This window comes from Perissodus microlepis, chromosome 7 (assembly GCF_051167445.1).
Source record: "Perissodus microlepis isolate ML-2025 ecotype Zambia chromosome 7, ASM5116744v1, whole genome shotgun sequence".
NCBI classification, from domain to species: Eukaryota; Metazoa; Chordata; class Actinopteri; order Cichliformes; family Cichlidae; genus Perissodus; species Perissodus microlepis.
The window spans coordinates 40,617,111-40,638,571 of record NC_140467.1 but is presented as its reverse complement, the minus strand read 5'-3'; the positions used below and the strand labels follow the sequence as shown (position 1 = coordinate 40,638,571).

The 21,461-nt window shown below is 39.4% G+C and overlaps 1 protein-coding gene and 1 long non-coding RNA gene across 4 annotated transcripts; both read left to right on the top strand.

Moving 5' to 3' along the window:
• Nucleotides 1-2,323: 2,323 nt before the first annotated feature.
• On the top strand, nt 2,324-10,971 carry plgrkt (plasminogen receptor, C-terminal lysine transmembrane protein). The gene is made up of 5 exons (XM_084935045.1): nt 2,324-2,413; nt 2,726-2,822; nt 6,758-6,888; nt 7,005-7,114; nt 7,764-10,971. Exons 2-5 carry the CDS (start codon nt 2,742-2,744, stop codon nt 7,889-7,891), a joined length of 450 nt encoding a protein of 149 aa, XP_084791171.1. The 5' UTR covers nt 2,324-2,413; nt 2,726-2,741; the 3' UTR covers nt 7,892-10,971.
• Nucleotides 10,972-16,597: 5,626 nt separating this feature from the next.
• On the top strand, nt 16,598-19,814 carry LOC146383657 (uncharacterized). Of its 3 annotated transcripts, none has more exons than XR_014800781.1 (4): nt 16,598-18,066; nt 18,741-18,816; nt 18,986-19,166; nt 19,667-19,814. It is a non-coding gene; the product is annotated as an uncharacterized LOC146383657 (long non-coding RNA). The 3 variants fall into 3 exon arrangements; XR_014800780.1 differs by lacking the exon at nt 19,667-19,814 and having other exon boundaries at nt 16,602-17,404; nt 17,917-18,066; nt 18,986-19,562; XR_014800779.1 differs by lacking the exon at nt 19,667-19,814 and having other exon boundaries at nt 18,986-19,562.
• Nucleotides 19,815-21,461: the final 1,647 nt, after the last annotated feature.

Here is a 21,461-nt window from a genome sequence, read left to right as displayed (position 1 = left end):
ATTCAAAGTCAACCAACAGACCGATTGACTGATGAAGTTGTGTACTGATAAATGCATTAAGACCATGAGAAGAGCTATAGGTGGGTGCTGAGTCCACCTTTGGTTGTGAAGCTGTTAAATGAGCTCTGAAAGTACTGCTGCCTCAGCATTTCTTATCCATCCATCCACCCGACTGTGAGAGGAAGCAGGAATACCCGGTGTAGACCCACACACGGGGAGATATGGGGAGAACATCCAAAGTCCACGCAGGACCCAAACCCAGGACCTTCTTGCTGTGAGGGGACAGTCCTAACCATGACAGCACTATGCCACCCTAACATAACAGCTACTCTGATGAGAAGTATTGCATATAAAGACAAAAGCCATAGTGCAATATTAATGAGTAAATTTAAACAAAGCAGAATTTTGCCCAATGAGTTTAAGTCACATGTATTTGACACAATACCCCAGAGCAGTCAATACTGTGGAATTTTCGTTTGGCATGTAAATGTATTTGTAAAAAAGTACCGTTTAAATCAACACACACGCAAAACCAAGATGTTTACACAACACTTAACAAGTCATGTGCTGAAAGCTGGAAAGCTGGAGTTGAATGAAATAACCTTATCTGAGGGAATTTTTACCTGCATGTCAAGTCATCCCTCACGTGGAATATACAGCAGGGTGTCATCCAGACATTATCCTGTGCCAACCTGCATAACATCGAACCATAAAACATTTCTGAGTTTCCCATGTGCTTACCTCTTGGCTGAATCAGGAATATCAGCTAATGTGACGAGAAGCTTTATTTTCAGTCTTTTTCACTTACGGAAAACAGGTAAAATAGCTGTCTGTCTGTAAAAGGTACTATGACAAAGACACGGTGTTGGCGAGGCAAGGATATTTGAAACACTGACATGACATCTTTTATTTATTTTTCCTTTAAATGTAATTAATTAAAATTATTAATAAGTAAATTATTGTATTCAAAAAGAAAAATAAACAGATGTAATACGGAGAAGTTTTGTCCGCAGTGACGACCGTTCACACATGTACTTAACACTGTGACTTCTCTGTGTGACATATCTCTACACGGTTTATTTAAGTTAGCGTTTGTCATGTGAAGTTGCCAGGAAGGTGACAGATGAGAAGTTCCCGCTGCCGTTGTAATTCACTGACGGTACATGATAGCTTGGCTTGATATGAGTCACTGCAGCATGAAACTATCACATAAGTCCAGTTCATTTTGCTTTTGATTCATGAATTCACAGGGGAAAAACTGAAGAAGAACAAGCATGGGATGCTATTTTTCCCGCAAATTCATGGTAGGATCATGTCACACCTGATGGCTCAGGTGGTTCAAAGTCCAAAAACTCCAGCTGTGACTAGATGAAATTTCATCTGGCAGTTTAACTTCTGTTTCACTTTCAGGAGAGAAGAAGTTTCAGAATTCATCAAAGTCCACCGCAGCTCCGAGTATATCTCAAACTATATCACTACTAGTGCTAAATTAATGCTACTCCGTTCTTCAAATACAAGAATAAATAAAACTGACAGGAATTCATTTTGAAAGTCAGTCCCTCTCTCTGCTGGTCATGTATCCACCATCCACACTGTTAAATATTTAGCTTACAAATTGGTGTCATATGCATTAATATATGTATAATTTCCATTGAATCTTGAATGATCTTCCATTGATGATCATTCAAGATTAAAACTATACTGTCTATGATTAAAACAAAGCTATCTGAAGTAAAACCCTTGTATAATTAACCCAGTTACCATTCAGTCCAAAGGTTTTAAGAGACTACTAGGCTGCTATATTATTATTATTATTATTATTAGTATTAGTATTAGTATTATTATTGCTTTAATAAAAACTCTCCACCACCCGGAGTTTACGTATCTTAAATCAAGCCATTCATTCAACGAGTCAACGTGTAACGCTACTATTTAAGTGACCCATGAGAACCAATAGAGGGAGCCAAACTACACCATCTAACTCACTTTAGCCTTCAAGTAATCATTCTGTCTCTTCCTATACTTTGACAAAATCATCATAGATTTGTTTTGGTTGATCTTGCCAACTTGCTTTTGTGTTTGTTTTAAAATAAGTGTTTTACAAATGTGACTAAAATGAAAACTGAAATGAAAACCTATAAAAACTATTTCCTGTGTGTTTTAATTGTTTTGCAGTCTTTGTTGTTGTTGTTTTCTATTATTTATGTTTTATTATTTATTATTTTCATTTCATTCAACTTACTCTTTATATTTCGAATGCAAATAAATGAATGAATAAAAAAAAAATTAGTTTAGCCGGAAGTAAGACGTCATTTCCTTCCGCTAAAAAGGCAGTGCGCGTAGCTTTTATTTTGACGATCCACCCCGGAGTCCTTTCCCCAGCATTTAGCTGACAGTCTTCAAAGTGTTTGGGGTATGTAAAGCTTTTATTTTAAGTTCTCCAACTTGTCATGAAATATAAAAGTTTATACGGACAACAGTTTCATTTAGGTTAAAGACAGTAGTCGTGTTGTTATTCGCTAACTTAACGGGAAAGCTTAAAATGAGTTGAGGCTTAAAGCTAAAGCTGAAGTGAAGAGACACTGAAGGACTGAAGAGGTCACTACATGCTGAAACAAATCCAGTTTGAAGCAGGTGGCTTTTCTAAGCCCGACTCTGGAATTTTTTTTGCTGCTGTGATGAGAGCAGAGCAGCACGTTTGAATGACTGCGTGTTTAATTCACAGAAACGCCAACGCAGCCATGGGTGTCCTGCTGTCCAAATCCATGGATGACAATTTAAAAAAGCAACAAGAATTCATGCTAACGAATGCACGGCTGCAGGTGAGTGAAAGTGCACCCACTCGCACATCACCTCTGACCTCTGCTGTGACATCTTTCACCATCTAGTGAAAGATGGTGAAAGTGAAAAAGCAAAAAAAAAAAAAAAGCAGATTTTTAATTATTTTTTAACACATAAAATTGCCCCAAACCTTCCCACCAAAAAGTTTTGCCTTCATACTTTGAAATTGTACTAGTTGCAGATGCTGAAATGATGCCGGACTAAGTTTAAATTGTGCACTTGTTAATTTGCATTATTTTTGTATCAGCTCCATGAGTACATAGAGGTGGGAATCACCATACATCCCACGATACGATATTATCACAATACTTAACGCACGATACGATATTATTGCAATTTTTAAAAATATTTTGCGATATTCAGATTCTGTACATAAAGGTAAACTTCATCAATATTCATTTTATCTAATATCAAAGTCTCACACTCAGTCTTTCTCTCATTTCAGTCAGTTTTATTGTTGACAAACTGAACGGTTTGTATTACAGTCTAGTCCAACTTAACTGAATGCAACCATCTGGTACAATTATAGCTATTCTGAACTATGCAATTTATGAAAACTATGCAGCCCATTCAGCAACTGAAGAATTTGAAAGTAAATTAAAACAAAATATAATTTTACATTAAATAAAAAAGTTTTAAACTTAATTAAAATAAAACATGTCTTAAATGAAAATAAGTAAACTGTCATGTTTATTGCTGCCATAAAAAAAGTTAAACACATTTGGACAGTGAAGGAATGTCAGGATTCTTGCTCAGAAAAAGGAGCTGATCAACATGGTCTGAAGTCAGAGCATGTTCCAGTCCACAAAAACTTTTTTTGTCACAAAATATCGATTTCTGCTGTCCCTGTATCGATACATTATTAGCAAACAAAATATCACGATACTACACAGTATCAATTTTTTCCCCCACCCCTATGAGTACAGGAGACATCCACAGCAACTGTAGGTCTGCAAACATTTTTAATCTCTATGACTACAACCAAATCCATTTAGACCCACTACTTAGTTACTCTCTGGAGGAGGTAATTAACTACACTGCTCATTGTCTGAGTAGTGTGATCATTGTGCGTTACTTCCTTTCATGTCCCACACACTGACACAAATCCCTATCCTAATGACGACACGCATACCATCTTTCTTTTAGTGTTTAAGTATTAGTACACACCAAAGTCAAAAACCAGCCCAAAGTGATTTCACAGCAGGTACCACTGTGATTCTACTTAAAGAGGAAACTTGCACAGGTAGAAAAAAAGGTTTGTTACCCTGGTGAAGATCATGCTATGGCTTCTGGACTGGGGTGAGCATACACTCAGCTTTAACCTCACTCTTGTCACTTTTCTAGCTCTTATAGTGTGTTAGTAAGATGTGAATCCAAGTCTGTAAAGCAGCTCTGGAAGGTGGGGATACATATTCTAACATGTGGTCTAGTTCGGTGCCTGATACACAGTTTCAAAAATCTCCTGTGGCTGCTCATATGTACGGTACAAATATTTTGAGAATGGACTTCCTAGGAATGAGGAATTGGTGCCATCAAAATGGATTTATAGTAGGGGGGGGGTGTTTTCTTTCAAGGAAAAAAACTGATGCAAATATCTACTGATATCAGAGCATTATAGTGACTTCCATAAAAAAGAAAAGAAAGTAGATCTTATTTATGTGAAATTGGAAAACCCGAACACCGACAAATGAAAAAAAAAAGGGGGGGGGGGCATTTTTAGTCACAAAAGAAATAAATTCTTCTGTGGAAATACACCACTGGGCTCAGATGTTCATATTGCTGTCTTAAGCAGGAGGAACCTTCTTTGGAAAGATGGAGTCAAAGAGGGTCAAAGCTTCCTGAAATCTTTCCAAATTCCTGTAACTGTAAGATGCTTTTTTAAATGCCTATTTTCAATCCCCTGGCAATATTTCAATAGAATTGAAATCTTAGCATTGGTTAGGCGCCTCAGGTCTTCTCCTTGAGTCCTTTCTTTGTGGATTTACTAGTGCATTTAGGAACATCACTCCATATCCAATTTTGGACAAATAATTTTTAAAAGCATGAGAGCATACAGAGTGCCCACAGGTCAAAGTTTGCAAACATGTAAAAAAAAACCCTAATCCACAAAAAAAAAAAACCCTAACATGAAATATTTTGTATTTATCAGGAATACCTGCTGCACATATTTCCCGCATGTATTTGCTCTGCTTTTCTTTCTCACATGTTACATCTGTTTCTTTCCCTTCTTCCAATGTGTAGATCATGATGATTTGTGTGCATCTGTTTTCAAGTTAGTGTCCCGCTTTGTGTTCATACTTGCACCCCTCACAAATGTCACCTTCAGAGTGGGTCGGTTCATTTCTGCTTTTTCCAGTCCTGTCCCAGAGTCACAGTCTGCTGCTTGTCTGAGCTTGCCAAAACTAAATCTTTTCCTTTTGATATTCCCACCAGCAGATATGTTTGTCTAGTTTTGAATTGCACATCTACACTAATAGGGCTAATTTATCACTTATGGGTTCATAGCTATCCCATACAAACAGCCTGTAGAAACAGAAAATGGTAAAGAATGTTATACAAAGACCCTGAAGTCTTTAATGTAGATGACACATTATCATTATTATTGTTGTTATAAGTGTTCATTATTATAAACACTCATGAGTCATTTGGCATCAGCACAAAAATGAGAGGGAGATGGGCAGAATATTGAAGGAGCAGAGGCAGTGAAAGTGGATGAGTTTAAATAGCATCCAACCATCCAAAGTAACAGTGGGTGGAGACGAGTGTCAGCGGTAATTTGTGATGGATAGTTACAGACTGAAAGGAAAGGTTTTTAAGATGCTATGATGTGTGGTTTGGAAAACTGGAGGTGACAGAGTTGAAGATGTTAAGATTTTTTGGTTTGGAGTGACCATGAAGGACATGATTAGGAATGAGTACATCAGAGGGCCATTTCAGGTTGAGCGCTTTGGAGACAAACTAACTAATAATGTGAAACTGGTGGCTGAGCAAAGATGTGCAGTGATCTTTACTTATGTTACGTATTTGTGTATATGGGCATATTGAACTACTTCATTTTTATAAGATGGAGACCCTGCAGCATCTATGTACTTAGATGCTGGAGTGCGTTTCAGGATAGTTTATTCAAATTTAACATCCTCTATCTTCCATTTACTTCCTTTTTTGTGACCCAGATGAAGCCGTCATGAAAGCTGACCTTTCAGCGATTGTGTCACCCCATTTCCCGTTCCTGCAGCTCATACACATGGTGTGGAGGAGCGGGAAATGCTTTCTTTTCATAATTGCATTCTTCACTCATTCACAACATGTGCCGTTAAAGGGGGACACCCTTAAGTGTGCTCAGATTACTCACTAGTTTGTTTCAGCGGATGCTGGCTTTAAAAGAACAAACACTGTCAATTACAGAAGTCACTCCTGTCATTTCCATTGAACCTAAAGAGTGTACAGCCAAGAGTCGATGTCAGGAGTACGAAACACCCAGATTGTGGAGATGAAAAGTTTGTCACTTCCTCCTTCCCTAGAGCGTAGTGTTTGTAGTTGGCATGTTTACAGCAGTGGATTCCAGGGTTTAGTTTCATGACTTAAAAAAAATTCCAAAGAAACTTCTCAAGCATACATAGAAGTTCAGTCTGTGCTCCCAACTAATCACATCTCTGTTCACGTAATGTACACTTCCTACAAGTTTTTAGGGGCTTTTTTTAAAAAGTACTAAGCCTTTGGTGCTTATGGAAACTGTCTGTACTCTCATAAAACAATTAACTGATGAATCAGATGATTTTTACAGCTCTGATCAACAGTAATTGACTGAAATTGATTATAACTGAAAATGAAATCTTACCAGGCAGGGAAAATTTTATTTTATAATTTCTTCTTAATTTATTTTTGTGTGTCTGTGTGCGCGCGTGCATGTGCCCAGATGGAGCGCCAGATTCTGATGCAGAACCAGATGAGAGAGCGGCAGATGGCGATGCAGATCGCCTGGTCCAGAGAGTTTCTGAAATACTTTGGCAGTTTCTTTGCGGTGGCCACAGTGGGACTAACTGCAGGGTGAGATTCTAACACCTCACAAAGATCTGACACAAACACACACAGATTCATCTCTGTGTTGTGCTTTTATCTTTGCAGTTAAATATTGTCTTCTATTTATCATAATTTTTCTTTAGAGCTATTAAAAGAAAGAACCCAGGCATGCTGGCTCCCATCATACCTCTCAGTTTCATATTTGCCTACCAGATGGACAGCGCCTATGGAACACTTATTAATCGTATGAGAGGTAAAGCTACACACTTACAGGCATCATCATCTTAAGGAAACCTGTTTAACATTTAAAAAGAGGGTGCACAGACGGGTAAATAAATCCTTATCAAGCATTATATAGTGATTCTTTGCTTTGGTTTTAGAGGATTATTTTACTTTGAACAGCAGAACACAGACTGAAAGGCTATTTCATGGGCAGGTGTGGGCACTTCCTTTGTTATGTCATTATCAATTAAGCAGATAGAAGCCCTGGAGTTGATTTGAGGTGTGGCGCTTGCATTAGCAAGATTCAAATGAATACATTTTATTTTATTTGTCCAGTTACTTTTGATGTCCTGAAATGATGGGATTGCATTTTAGTTCTCACATTTTTGTGCAATCTTTTTGTTCAACCCACTGAATTAAGGCTGACAGTCGGCAGTTCAACTGGATCTGAGTTAATTATATTTAAAGTTGTTATATTTAAAATTAATTGTGGTAATGAACAGAACCAAAATGCTAAAAAAAAAAAAAAAAGTCTCTGTCCAAATGGACCTTACTGTTTACCAAATAATGCATCTAAATGTTTAAAAAATATTGTGTTTAGTTATTCATTAATTACATTTTTAAAAAAGATTGCAGTCACTAATTATACCCATTAAATGTGTTTTTCATGATGTCTTTAGGGGAAGCTGAGAATATCATGGAGACTGAAAATGACCGTCTACAGTTACCTCAAGGGACTCCAACCTTTGAGAGCATAGAGAAGGCCCGCCGTGCTAAAAGCAGCCTCAGCGCCTTCTTGGAGAAATAATGTAATTAGTTATTGTCTAACAGCGTGGTTCCAGAGAGAAGCTGCAGCCACTGTACATTTCGTTTTCAACAAACCACAAAGACTAGGAAGTGGCTCACAAAGAAACCTCAGGTTTAGCTGTCCAAAACATACCCACTCCCTAAACGCTACACAACTGTACTTTATGTAGCATTAAGGTAAAAGCGGCCTCAGCTCCTTCTTGGAGAAATAATGTAATAATTTATAGAACAAACGTCCTCTATCATGGAAAATTTTAAGGCTCTGCTATTTCTCTCTGTCAGGTTGACCTTATTGAACGAAAGGCTCCTTATTCTGTCTCATTTCAGTCTTTCAGATACACCAATCGGGCATTACATTATGACTACCTAACTAACACTGTGTTGGTCGCCCTTTTGCTGCCAAAGCGGCCCTGACCCATCACGTGATATCTGGCACCAAGATGCCAGGTGTGGCCTCCGTGTTGAATAGTCTGAATCAGTGTTACTCACTTTGCTAGTGGTCATAATGTTATGCCACATGTTGATCGATGAGTTAAGTTTTATTACAGTGTTATAAGAGCATTGTGTGACCACAGCAGATAACTTGTCTCTAAATATTGCACAATTGCAGTTATATCATCAATGTTTTCTTTAGGTTGTTATTTTCCAGGGTTTGCTTTGATTATGTATGATGGACTTTAAGGGAAATTGATAGTAATATTAATCAGTTTATGTTATCTCTCTGGGGGTTTTTGTTATATTTAGATGAACAAGAATACCAGCTGCTATAAGCCTGGTTCATGAATGTAATGATGATGATTGAACAAAGTGGTAAGACAATGATTGTTGACTTTGGTCAAAGCTGCAATTAGACCAGTGCAGAGCAGAAATTCTCTTAAACACTTCATAACAGCTCATTTTATCTGGCTCTTATGTGTAATACGTCGCCTTTAAAAAGCTCCTGAAACGTGTCTCGTCAGATGACTGTTGCAGGTCAGTTATACAGGGAGTGCAGAATTATTAGGCAAGTTGTATTTTTGAGGAATAATTTTATTATTGAACAACAACCATGCTCTCAATGAACCCAAAAAACTCATTAATATCAAAGCTGAATGTTTTTGGAAGTAGTTTTTAGTTTGTTTTTAGTTTTAGCTATTTTAGGGGGATATCTGTGTGTGCAGGTGACTATTACTGTGCATAATTATTAGGCAACTTAACAAAAAACAAATATATACCCATTTCAATTATTTATTTTTACCAGTGAAACCAATATAACATCTCCACATTCACAAATATACATTTCTGACATTCAAAAACAAAACAAAAACAAATCAGCGACCAATATAGCCACCTTTCTTTGCAAGGACACTCAAAAGCCTGCCATCCATGGATTCTGTCAGTGTTGTGATCTGTTCACCATCAACATTGCGTGCAGCAGCAACCACAGCCTCCCAGACACTGTTCAGAGAGGTGTACTGTTTTCCCTCCTTGTAAATCTCACATTTGATGATGGACCACAGGTTCTCAATGGGGTTCAGATCAGGTGAACAAGGAGGCCATGTCATTAGTTTTTCTTCTTTTATACCCTTTCTTGCCAGCCACGCTGTGGAGTACTTGGACGCGTGTGATGGAGCATTGTCCTGCATGAAAATCATGTTTTTCTTGAAGGATGCAGACTTCTTCCTGTACCACTGCTTGAAGAAGGTGTCTTCCAGAAACTGGCAGTAGGACTGGGAGTTGAGCTTGACTCCATCCTCAACCCAAAAAGGCCCCACAAGCTCATCTTTGATGATACCAGCCCAAACCAGTACTCCACCTCCACCTTGCTGGCGTCTGAGTCGGACTGGAGCTCTCTGCCCTTTACCAATCCAGCCACGGGCCCATCCATCTGGCCCATCAAGACTCACTCTCATTTCATCAGTCCATAAAACCTTAGAAAAATCAGTCTTGAGATATTTCTTGGCCCAGTCTTGACGTTTCAGCTTGTGTGTCTTGTTCAGTGGTGGTCGTCTTTCAGCCTTTCTTACCTTGGCCATGTCTCTGAGTATTGTACACCTTGTGCTTTTGGGCATTCCAGTGATGTTGCAGCTCTGAAATATGGCCAAACTGGTGGCAAGTGGCATCTTGGCAGCTGCACGCTTGACTTTTCTCAGTTCATGGGCAGTTATTTTGCGCCTTGGTTTTTCCACGCGCTTCTTGCGACCCTGTTGACTATTTTGAATGAAACGCTTGATTGTTCGATGATCACGCTTCAGAAGCTTTGCAATTTTGAGACTGCTGCATCCCTCTGCAAGATATCTCACTATTTTTGACTTTTCTGAGCCTGTCAAGTCCTTCTTTTGACCCGTTTTGCCAAAGGAAAGGACGTTGCCTAATAATTATGCACACCTGATATAGGGTGTTGATGTCATTAGACCACACCCCTTCTCATTACAGAGATGCACATCACCTAATATGCTTAATTGGTAGTAGGCTTTCGAGCCTATACAGCTTGGAGTAAGACAACATGCATGAAGAGGATGATGTGGACAAAATACTCATTTGCCTAATAATTCTGCACTCCCTGTACACTTGCCTCTCTGTTTAGATGATAGACTGTATGCAAAAGATGGACGTAGCATCCAAACCCTCCACTTTTTCTCCTTTACATTCAGCTCCTGCTGTCCTGGAACAGCAAAGGCTTGCCCTTTCTTTCTCATTTCAGTGGCTACAATCCATCCTTTGTATTCAGTCTGCGGTTCTTTTCTATCCAGGTCATAGACGTGTTACTTTCTAAGAAGCTTTGTTTTGATGAAATGCCCTCTGCCAGGCTGGTAACTTTTGCAGTTGCCGATAACCAACAGCTGAAGTGATCAAAATGTAATGGTGCATTATTGGTAAAGATTCTCAGACATTTGTATTGACAGATAAAATGTATTATTTTCAACACTAAAATTTTAATTGTAGGTGTGAGGGAGCTTCAATACAAAGCTGTTGGACCTCCAACTTTTTTAAGCCATCACAGTAGATTTAATGCAGAAGAATCCAAGGTGCTGATATCTATACTTTGTGTTTGACATCTGGAAAAAATTTTAAATTAATAAAAAAAGAAAATTGAAAAGATTTCAGTGTCTGAATTGATCTTTGTGACAAGGACACCCCCTGAATGCAAAGCTGTAGAGCAGGGATGTCAGTGTTTCTGTTAATGTAATGAGATCTTTTAATCTCAAAGAGCAGCAACTTAAGCAGTATGTGGGGTTTGTTTGTTTTTTAACATGATAATGAAATGCTGCATAGAAAATGACATTTCTCAGGATGACTCTTTGGGAAGTTAATGTGTAAAGTTATGTCCTCTTTCATATTTTCAACAGCCATTCAGTGGACTGGAGTGGAGCATATTTCACAGTTTGAGTGTGAGAGAATTCCCCGACAGAGAAACAGTGAAACTAGCAGAGCCAGAGCTCAGCAAAGGCCAGAAATATTATAGATCCTACTTTGTGCATCCTCAAAACACGCTGGCACTCCATCTTCTTGTGAGCCCTTGAGGGTCGGCCTCTGTTTCCTCCGAAAGTTGTGGGGGCCTTCTGCATCCTCCACATAATAGCTGTGTGGCAACACATGATGTCTACCAAGAAGAAGGAGAGGAGGCGGCACAAGCAGGACAAGCCGAAACAGTTGAAGGCACAGGTGCAGACAGGGAGCTTTCAGGAACCTGTGTCTGAGCCAGGCTTGCTGCACAAGTGTCTCCTGAACAGCTACTTGCATGATGTAGCCATGTTCAAACAGCAGCTAAGGCCACAAGAAATAGCCTGCTGTTGGTTAAAAAAAAAAAAAGAAAAGAAAAATGGTACATATTTTTCTCCTAATTAGTGTTGCTGTATGAGTATGGAATCTATTTGTTCAAATTGTAAATAGTGTGCATTAAGTGTTCTTTTTTGTATATTTGTGTATTCTTTATAAACCTCATATGTTCATGATTGTATAGGTTGAATTTCATGTATGCAGACTCACTTCACATTTGACATTTAAAGTGCTTTTTTAAAAGTTTGTCAACAAGTTTCTCAAATAGTGACAGATATCACTCTGCCCTTTGAGTAGCTGCCCTCTCCCTCTCTTGCTCCCTAGCCAGAGCCTGTCTCTCGCTGTCTTCCTCTCTTTCTGGTTGGTCCTTTAAAAATGGTAGGATAGCCTGGCTGTCCCTGGGCCTCTTCCTTAATACTTCTGTAGAAGGGGTCGAGGGTGTAGTGCTGATTGCATCACCTGTAGTGAAAGTCAGGTTTGCTGGTAGACTTATCGAGTGCTGCCGCTGGAACACAGCATCCATCATATTGTACCGCTGCCAGGTGGTGGCAGTCGGGCTACCTGCCTCTACACCCTTCCCTGTAGATGGGTCCCTAAGAAAATATGTATTAATTGCTATATTATCACAGTTACACTGACTGTAACTGATTCTGGGATATTTGGCTGTACCACCAAGTCCACCCAAGTCACCACTGATGCATGCTTGACAAAACGAGAGGAGTGAGAACACATCTGGGAATTTTTAGTGTACTCAGCTTGATGTCTACTTTGAATTGGAAAAGTACTTGGTCTGCGACTGACGATGTATCACAAGTCCACGAGAATGCAATTACACACAAGTACGCCTACGTCTCAGATCATTTCATCCATCTTTATGAGCAACATTTTAACTTCTTTAACTCTGGAGTGATGAGCTCCAACAGTATGCTTGACATTTGATCAGATAGGACAAAAGAACAATGTCTTTGGTTGTGAATGGTTGCAGTTAATTGTAAGATTGGACTAAGTCAAGATCAAATGTTATATTTTTTACACACTTTAAATTGTCATAAAGTTATACAAACCTTTTTGACAAGTTCTGAATAGATTTGCAACATTTAATTATTTGTGCATCTATAATATGCATCTTTTGGAAATTGAATACATAAAGACTATATTTGGTTTTTTTAATCACAACGGTTTTAATATACTGATTGAAAAACTGAAGAGGTTTTTTTTTTAATTGTTGTTGTGTCATTTAAGTGTAGATACTTACATATCCTGTGCCATGGCAGTCCCCTAAACATGGAAACTGATCTGCTATTGACGATGCCAAAATTGCCTTCATCTCTGAAGTTGGACAAGCAAAAACTTATGTAAATTTCTTCTAAAATAAACAATACATAAAGCAGTAGCTTTTGTATTCTGAGTAGGGTCTGATCATAGCCAACATTCTCAGCCTCAGCAGCTAATACTTTTAACAACTTAGCCTTGCATGTTAACTAAAAACCAAAAGGCTAACACAAACTATATCTGTAAGGTGTTAAATTACTGTTTTTTACTTTGAGTACATGTAAACTTCGAGCTTAAAGCTCCCAAGGTTTGAGAGCGAAGTTGGTGGCTATATATAGGTGGTGTATTAGCAGTATAAATACTGGGTCAAATTTGACCCAATATTTGATCAAAGCTACCCGACCTATGACCCAATAGAAACAGCCAAGCTGTGGAGTTAATTAAAGAGCCCAACACATCACCAACCCTACTGCTGAGTCACAACTGAGTCAACCAATATTTCGGCAAACTAAACCCTAAACTAAACCCAAGGACTAAACAGGGAGAGAGAAGTAAGTTTCTAGGTCAGTCAAGCAGCCTGGGAGCTGCTGAATTTGAATCCACCAATCAGAGAGGCTGTGTACTTTTTCCCGCCAAAACAGGTGCACGCAGCACAGAGAGACACAGGATTTTCGCAGTCTATTTCGCATAGTGACGACTCCCCTCAAACAAATGACCATAATTTCCTAACCGTAGGGGCAAGAACGGTCATTCTTACACCGTTTTGTTCAGAAGAGATGGGGGAATTTTCCAGTGTTGACAATTTATCATTAAAATATGAATTATTGAAGATATTTGACTTGTAATGCACCATAACTGAGTAGAGGCGAAGCAAAAACTGCCTTGACTTCCCCTCAAACAACGCTTTGTAACTCTAAATCTATTTGGAGTATCGATATCATTCTTTCACCGTAAGAGACAGCAGGCTTTGGTGAACAGTCATAGAAATTTTCAGGTCTCTGTGGAAATCCATTAAAAAGATATGACGAGAGAAAAAAGTGGTTCATTTCCAGAGTTTGAAATCTGAAGAAATCTGAGCAAAGGACGAATTTCCTACCCTCAAACAAGTCTAACTCATCTCAGAACGGTAATAGGTGAGAAAATAATTCTTGAATTGTGAGCGTCAGGAGTGTCTGAAGATATATCGGGACAAGCCTTATGTCTTAACTTCGCTTCGTTAAGGAGATATGACGATTCGAATATGCCTCTCATTACAGAAATCAAGCGGCGATTTTGAACAAACTCTCCATTGACTTTCTATGGAGAGTTTTCCGACTTTGTGTTGGTCTGAGGAGATTTGCCAAAATTCTATAAATTCCACAACAATGATAGTGACATTTTCTGAAAGCCAGCAAAAATACCTACGTTTTGATGTATAATTTGTGGAAGTTGAGTGAAAATTGAGCAAGTAGCAAGAAGTTGTTCGGACATGAAGAGAAGACTGCGAAACTTACAGTGGCACACTGAAAGCCAAGTGCATAGCAACCATAACAACGCATGTATTTTGTGATCACAAAGATGAAACTCAAAACTTAAAGAGGGATAAGATGAAAACAGTAACAGATATGAAAAAGCTGAATCATACATGAATAGCCCAATAATTTGTGAACATTTTAAAATTTGAATGGTTGTTCTAGGCGAAAGTATGAGGAAGTAGTTAAGTTTCAAAAACAAGCAAGTTTTAGCAGAATTGCAGAAGTTTCCCATTCATTTCAATGGGACAAATTAAAGGAAAAAAGCTTAATATTTTAAAAAGTATAATAGCAAACAAATAGCAAAAGTCATTGCCGGAAAGAGCAAAAATAGCAGAATAGTTTAAAATTTGAATGGTGAAAATAGCACAAAAATTGTGGAAGTAGTTCTACGGCGATATCATTCTTTCACCGTAAGAGACAGCAGGCTTTGGTGAACAGTCATGGAAATTTTCAGGTCTCTCTGGAAAACCATCAAAAAGATATGATGAGAGAAAAAAGTGGTTCATTTCCAGAGTTTGAAATCTGAAGAAATCTGAGCGAAGGACAAATTTCCTACCCTCAAACAAACCTAATTCATGGCCAAATGGTAATAGGTGAGAAAAAAAATCTTACATTGTGAGCGTCAGGAGTGTCTGAAGATATATTGGCACAAGCCTCATGTCTTGACTTCGCTTCGTTAAGGAGATATGACGATTCGAATATGCCTCTCATTACAGATGATTACAAAATGATGAACCACAAATCACGAACCCCACTGCGCAAATGGGGTCTTTTTGAAAACAGAGATTTTACCTTTTTGTTTAAAAACAAACAAACTCCAGCGCCAGCCTTCTTTACCAGTGTGTCACCAGTGTGACTTCAAACTCACAGACTCTGATACTGCTGCCCTAACAAATGGCTGGAAAGCAGATTGGAATTTCCACAAGAGACTTGTAGAAGATATTCCACATCTTGGTGCAGACATTAAAGTAGTAGTTCCCAAACTTTATCTGATGGCCCTATTTTTGTTTTACATGAAAATCTTCGGTGCCCACCCGGCACACACCTCAAGAAGTAGAATCTGTTCTCTCCTTGGTAGATGTAGTCGTTGTTACATTTCCAGTCTTCTCCCTCGTCTCTCAGCATGTAAACCGTGCTTTGTTTACTCCTGTTCCCCCTGAAATCCACAATCATCCATTCTGTTTTGTGTTTACTATGAGGTGATTGTTTCTGCACCATGCAGCTGGTTAACCACGTGCCTGTTCTAAGCTTTGTCCATCACTGAGACACCCCACAACACTTATCAATGTAACTATGTAGATGTCTTTTAATTTGATTTTTGAGTGCCTACTTGGTTAATCCTTTTGTAAATAGCTTTTCTGTTACCATGGATACTCATGGTCTTCAAAGAGTTTAATGTAGGAGGTCAAACCACTTGTTCAGCACAACTTTCAAAACAACTCCAGTAGTATTGCAAATCTGATGTTATTTGTGAAAAAGTGCACTTTTTTTCAGGACCAATGGATCAGTGAATGAGTGAGAAGCTGTGTTTCAGTGCATTTCTTTTTCTTTTAAACTGTATAACATTGATTTGTTATTGTTTTGTGTATACTAGGGACCTTTTTTGTCAACATGTTCTCTAAACAAAAAAAATTATTTGTATAGTATATAAAAAATTAATGTTATACTGCATACTGTTTTAAAATTTCATATTAATCAGTATTAATAAAAAAGATAAACTGACTTTGTTGTACAGGTGATTTAAATTTTAGCTTACTGTATTATCCAAAATCCCATCTGGGCAAGCACACTTTGGGCCACCATGGAAATGGAGGACAAAAATAGCTGGGTCCCAGGTGGGTAACCCAGGTGGGCCCCAAATATCAGACCCGCTTCTATGCATATGGGCCCCACACATGTTTTTTTGGTTGGATCTGATTTGGGGCCCATCATTAACCCATCTGGGCAAACACATTTGGGGCCACCATGGAAACTGAGGACAAAAGTAGCTGGGTCCCAGGTGGGTAACCCAGGTGGGCCCCAAATATCAGACCCGCTTCTACCCATCTGGGTCCCACACTTGTTTATTGGCTGGGCCTGATTTGGGGCCCATCCAGGGCCTGCCATTAACCCATCTGGGCAAACACACTTGGGGCCACCATAGAAAGTGAGGACAAAAGTAGCTGGGTCCCAGGTGGGTAACCCAGGTGGGCCCCAAATATCAGACCCGCTTCTACCCATCTGGGCCTCACACTCGTTTGTTGGCTGGGCCTGATTTGGGACCCATCCGGGGCCCATCATTAACCCATCTGGGCAAACACACTTGGGGCCACCATGAAAACTGAGGACAAAAGTAGCTGGGTCCCAGGTGGGTAACCCAAGTGGGCCCCAACTATCAGACCCACTTCTACCCATCTGGGTCCCACACTTGTTTATTCGCTGGGCCTGATTTGGGGCCCATCCAGGGCCCGTCATTAACCTATGTGGGCAAACACATTTGGGGCCACCATGGAAACTGAGGACAAAATTAGCTGGACCCCAGTTGGGTTTCCCAAGTGGGCCCCAAATATTAGCCCTGCTGCTCCCTATTTGGGCCCCACATATGTGTGTTGACTGGGCAGTTACGACAGTGTTTAACGCGAATTAACTTAAATTAATACTATCAACTAAATAACTAACACCAGATTTGATGTATTGCCTTTGTATATATTACGGACAAACAGATGTCTAGAGTTGAGTTGAACAGGAGATATAAATAATTTACAAAAACAATAGTTTTAAAAACATGTTTAAACTAATTGTTACGAAAAAAATACCTACGATGAAACTGAGAATTGACGTATAATTTTTCTGTCATCTAAAGTGATCTCATAATAATTTGGCGCAATGCTTATTTATCAGCATTTGAGTCATCTAATGAGTGTCTACCTTTGTCTTTCAGGGAATTCCGGAGATCAGATACTGGAAGTCGGAACTATTTTGTTACAGGAGTGAGTACACACTACACTCTTGGGTAGCAGTTATATGTGGAATATATCATTTTTGTGAAGGAAATCAACTTGATATAAGGGGTTAGGTGTAAGGAGTTTGAGTGCCTTTGTTGACTTGTTTCAGAAGGAAGAGCTGATCACCTACCAATTGCAAGGCTGTTTGTTTGATCTTCTAGGTTGCATGTCAACATAAATAGTGAATCTCATGTTGACCTTGACACATCCGTCAGAGTGCTAGTGTCCTAACGCTGGGTTAAAAGTGCTTTGGCACAGAGAAAATATGTATCATATGTGAACAAGGCTTGTTGTAAGAAAACACATTCAACACTCAAAGAGAGTAGTAAAGTGCTATATATAAGTAACAGTCCATTTTGAAAGTGCTAATGTGCCAAGGTTCAATGATGACAACCAGCTTAGGTAACCAGGTCATCTTAACCCCTTCACTTTGGTTTCTTGCTGTTGAACTAGAGAAAGTGTAAGATGGCTTACTGTTGTGTATTTGTGCTGTATAGTTTCATCTATGAGCGAGTTCAGAGGCAAAGAGATGGCAATAGGGCAGTGACGAGAGAACAGCTTGATGGAAGCCAGCTGACTGACCCAAAACACAAGAAGCTTGCTCAGTGCCTGATATGGGAAGATATGTGAAGAGATCGGGCAACCTGGTAAGTTCATTCATTTCTCTTTTGAAAGTTTTCGCTGACCCGGGGAAGCCGCACAAAAGCTAGCAAGCCACCGCTATTTTCCCACTGACGTACAAATACCGTTCTGCTTTTATGCATGTTGTCATATAGGAATATATTTTGTTTATTAATAAACAGCACACAGTGGTCCCGCTCATCCGCCACTGCTTCGCTTTTTCGCTGATTTTCTTTTTCTTTTCTTTTTTTTTTTTACACCGTACAGCATTGCATTCTGCAGCCTGATTGACAAATCTCCTTCGTGTCATGTCTCCTGCGCTTGCCAAATTTATCATGTTTGGTTTTGATAACCATCACGTCCAATAGAAAAAACAGCACAAAAATACCCACAACTATGAGCCTCATTCGGAAATAGACACCTGCACCGCGAGGGAAAAAGGCGCACGAAAGTGGCAGGCAGATGAAGACAAACCGTGGCATAATAATACTTTTACGTTTTGCAATCTACAAAGGTTTGCACTTTGAGAATCGATTGTGAGAACTGTGACCAATGTTCATGTGTGTGGGGAAAACAGTGTATAAAGTGCGTGACCAGGGGCTAGTTATTCTGAGAACCCCTGCTGCAATAAATGAGGGACCACTGTATATACTTTCTCTGATTATATTCAACATGTTAACATTTAATACTGTATTGATAGAGCCAACTGATTCTGCAGCAGAGCAGTTGCTTCTCCTGGCTCCCCAGTCCCTGAGCTCCTGCTGCTGCACCCACAGGTATGTACAGCAAGCACTGATACCTTTTTAGTCGGTGGGATTGCCTTGTGATCACCTTTACTAAATATCTACAACCAATCTGATTATATCCTGTTTTTGTTTTTTCAATGTTGAAAGGAAAATCTAGTAGCAGCCTTCTCATTTCTTTGTGTTTTGTGCTGTTTTACAGGCCCACAGAGGAGGACGGCTCCGAGGCAGATGAGGGACAGGTCCCAGGACGGTCCATGGGCAGTGGAGCTGGCCATCCTGGAGTCCCTGAAGAGGCCACACCAGTCTCCAATGGAGCATTTCCTCCTCAGCCTTGTTCCTGCTCTGGAGAGCAGCTGGGTCCTTTTTATTCCTGTCTCTCTGTAAATACTTATATTTTATATATTTATGTTTAATGTTTTTCTGTTTGAGAATTTTAATATTATTTCAAATAAATTTTTATAATGACTAATGACTCAGTTCTACTACACAGCAAATGTTGGCACACGACTTGACACATGTAGAATTTATTTCATATTATACTAATGACAAAATATACTAATACAGTGGGATGCAAAAGTTTGGGCAACCTTGTTAATAGACATTATTTTCCTGTATAAATCGTTGGTTGTTACAATAAAAAATGTCAGTTAAATATATCATACAGGAGACACACACAGTGATACTTGAGAAGTGAAAAGAAGTTTACTGGATTTACAGAAAGTGTGCAATAATTGTTTAAACAAAATCAAGCAGGTGCATAAATTTGGGCACCACAAAAAAAGAAATGAAATAAATATTTCAATATAAATAGTGTATATCAATGTGTGTGTCTCCTATATGATATATGGAGTGCCTTCGTCTGGACGTGCTTCCCATCCAGAGCTCCACAGCAGAGAGGGAAGTTCCAGCGCTCCTGGAATCCCTCTGTGATGGACCGCCAGTCTCCAGGTGAAGGCACAGCCATGAAGTCGTCCACTAGACAGTCCCAGATGGCCGTCGCTACCTGGGGGGTGATCTGGCTCACCGTGGACACATCGACTCTGTAACTGAACGCTTGGTCGTGAAGGAGTCCCCGGTGGCAAGGAACCTGGACAAAATTGTTCAAAATTAGTATTATGTGTACTGCAGTTACAAAATACATTATTCAAATTCCAAAATACTTTGTGATGTCAGATTTAAATCACAAAACTTAAATCTTACATAAAACATTTTGTAATTATAAGGATAATTACAAAATGTATATTAGATAATATCTAAAACAGTTGTGTTTTGTTTTAACTTTAACATATCATAATTTGATTGGTAGCAACTTTTGCCACTACAGTGAGCCAATCACTCATAATTCCTAAACATGTCAATCAGGTAGGAATGAAGTAAGACATTAATAGAAATAAAGAGTTGTATGTTGACATGTAGCCCTTTCCTTGCTTAAATCATTAATATTTTTGAAAAATTAATCTGTGATATGACATAGCTTATCAAGATAGAACCATGTAACTAAAGATGAACCAAACTGTTCACAGTTTTATCTAACTCTGTTTTAATAAAGGCTGGTGACCCCTGTTATAGAGTCTGACAGCTGCAGGGATTATATACAAATATTCAACTATCCCAGAATTAAACCAGGTCTAAATAAAAAGGAGTGAGTATCACTACAAAGGTTAACTCAGTGGTCCTAATGCTACAGTTTGATATCAGCAAACACCGAGCGCATACATTGATATGACACCACAGCCATGCTATCAATGCAAACACTGATAACAGCATAAATCGAATTAAATCGGGACTTGATGAGAGCTTCTGAGTATCACTAGAAATATTATAAACAGTCGTCTCCGTACCACAGTTTGCTTTCAGTAAACACCGAGAGCATTCACTGTTAGCATAGCACATCCATGTTAGCAGTGTATAAATGGATGGTTTAGCATATATTAGCACAGGTATCAATAAAGGACTACCGTATTAAATACTTTTACTAACCTCAGGCAGATGGACAGGCGCTCTGCAGGTGGGATTGAGTGCCTGTAATTGGTGTCTAGGCGGGCGATTCTGGGACCGACGCGGGAAAGCAGGTCCTCAAACTGGCCGGTGATATCGCTGGAATCGGCCGTCATCCGGGCGCAGCTCCTGGAGCAAATGGTGAAACTCACCAAACTGCTCACGCCTCTGGAGGACCTGATGGACCCAGGTACGGCGAGGACGTCTTTTACGCCGCTGCTCTGCTCTCCACAGTGCATAGAGAAGGGAGACTCTCTCTTCAAGCGCTAGCTCGACAGCTGCCATCTTGCAAAGATACCAGTCTGGCACAACTTCCTCCCACATTCCTCCCACATTTCCAGTTCACGCCATATTTTGACGCGCTATGGATTTTTCTTGGACACGCGTTGAGACGCGAATGTGCACGCGTCAAATTAGGGGCGTTTGGGGCATTTTGTTCGCGTCCATCGCGTTCGGTGTGAACACACCGTAAGACAGACTATGTGTCTGTGTTGTTAACCTCAGTACATGACCCCCCTCTACGTCATCTGTTACCAAGCAAACTCCATAGCACAGGGCACACGGCCTTTATTTCCTTTCTTAAACAATCATGTATAATATGTGTTAAATTGTATATATATACTAGAAAGCGAAAATTTCAGAAGAAATTTTAAGTGTGCCTATGCCGCTGCTAATCA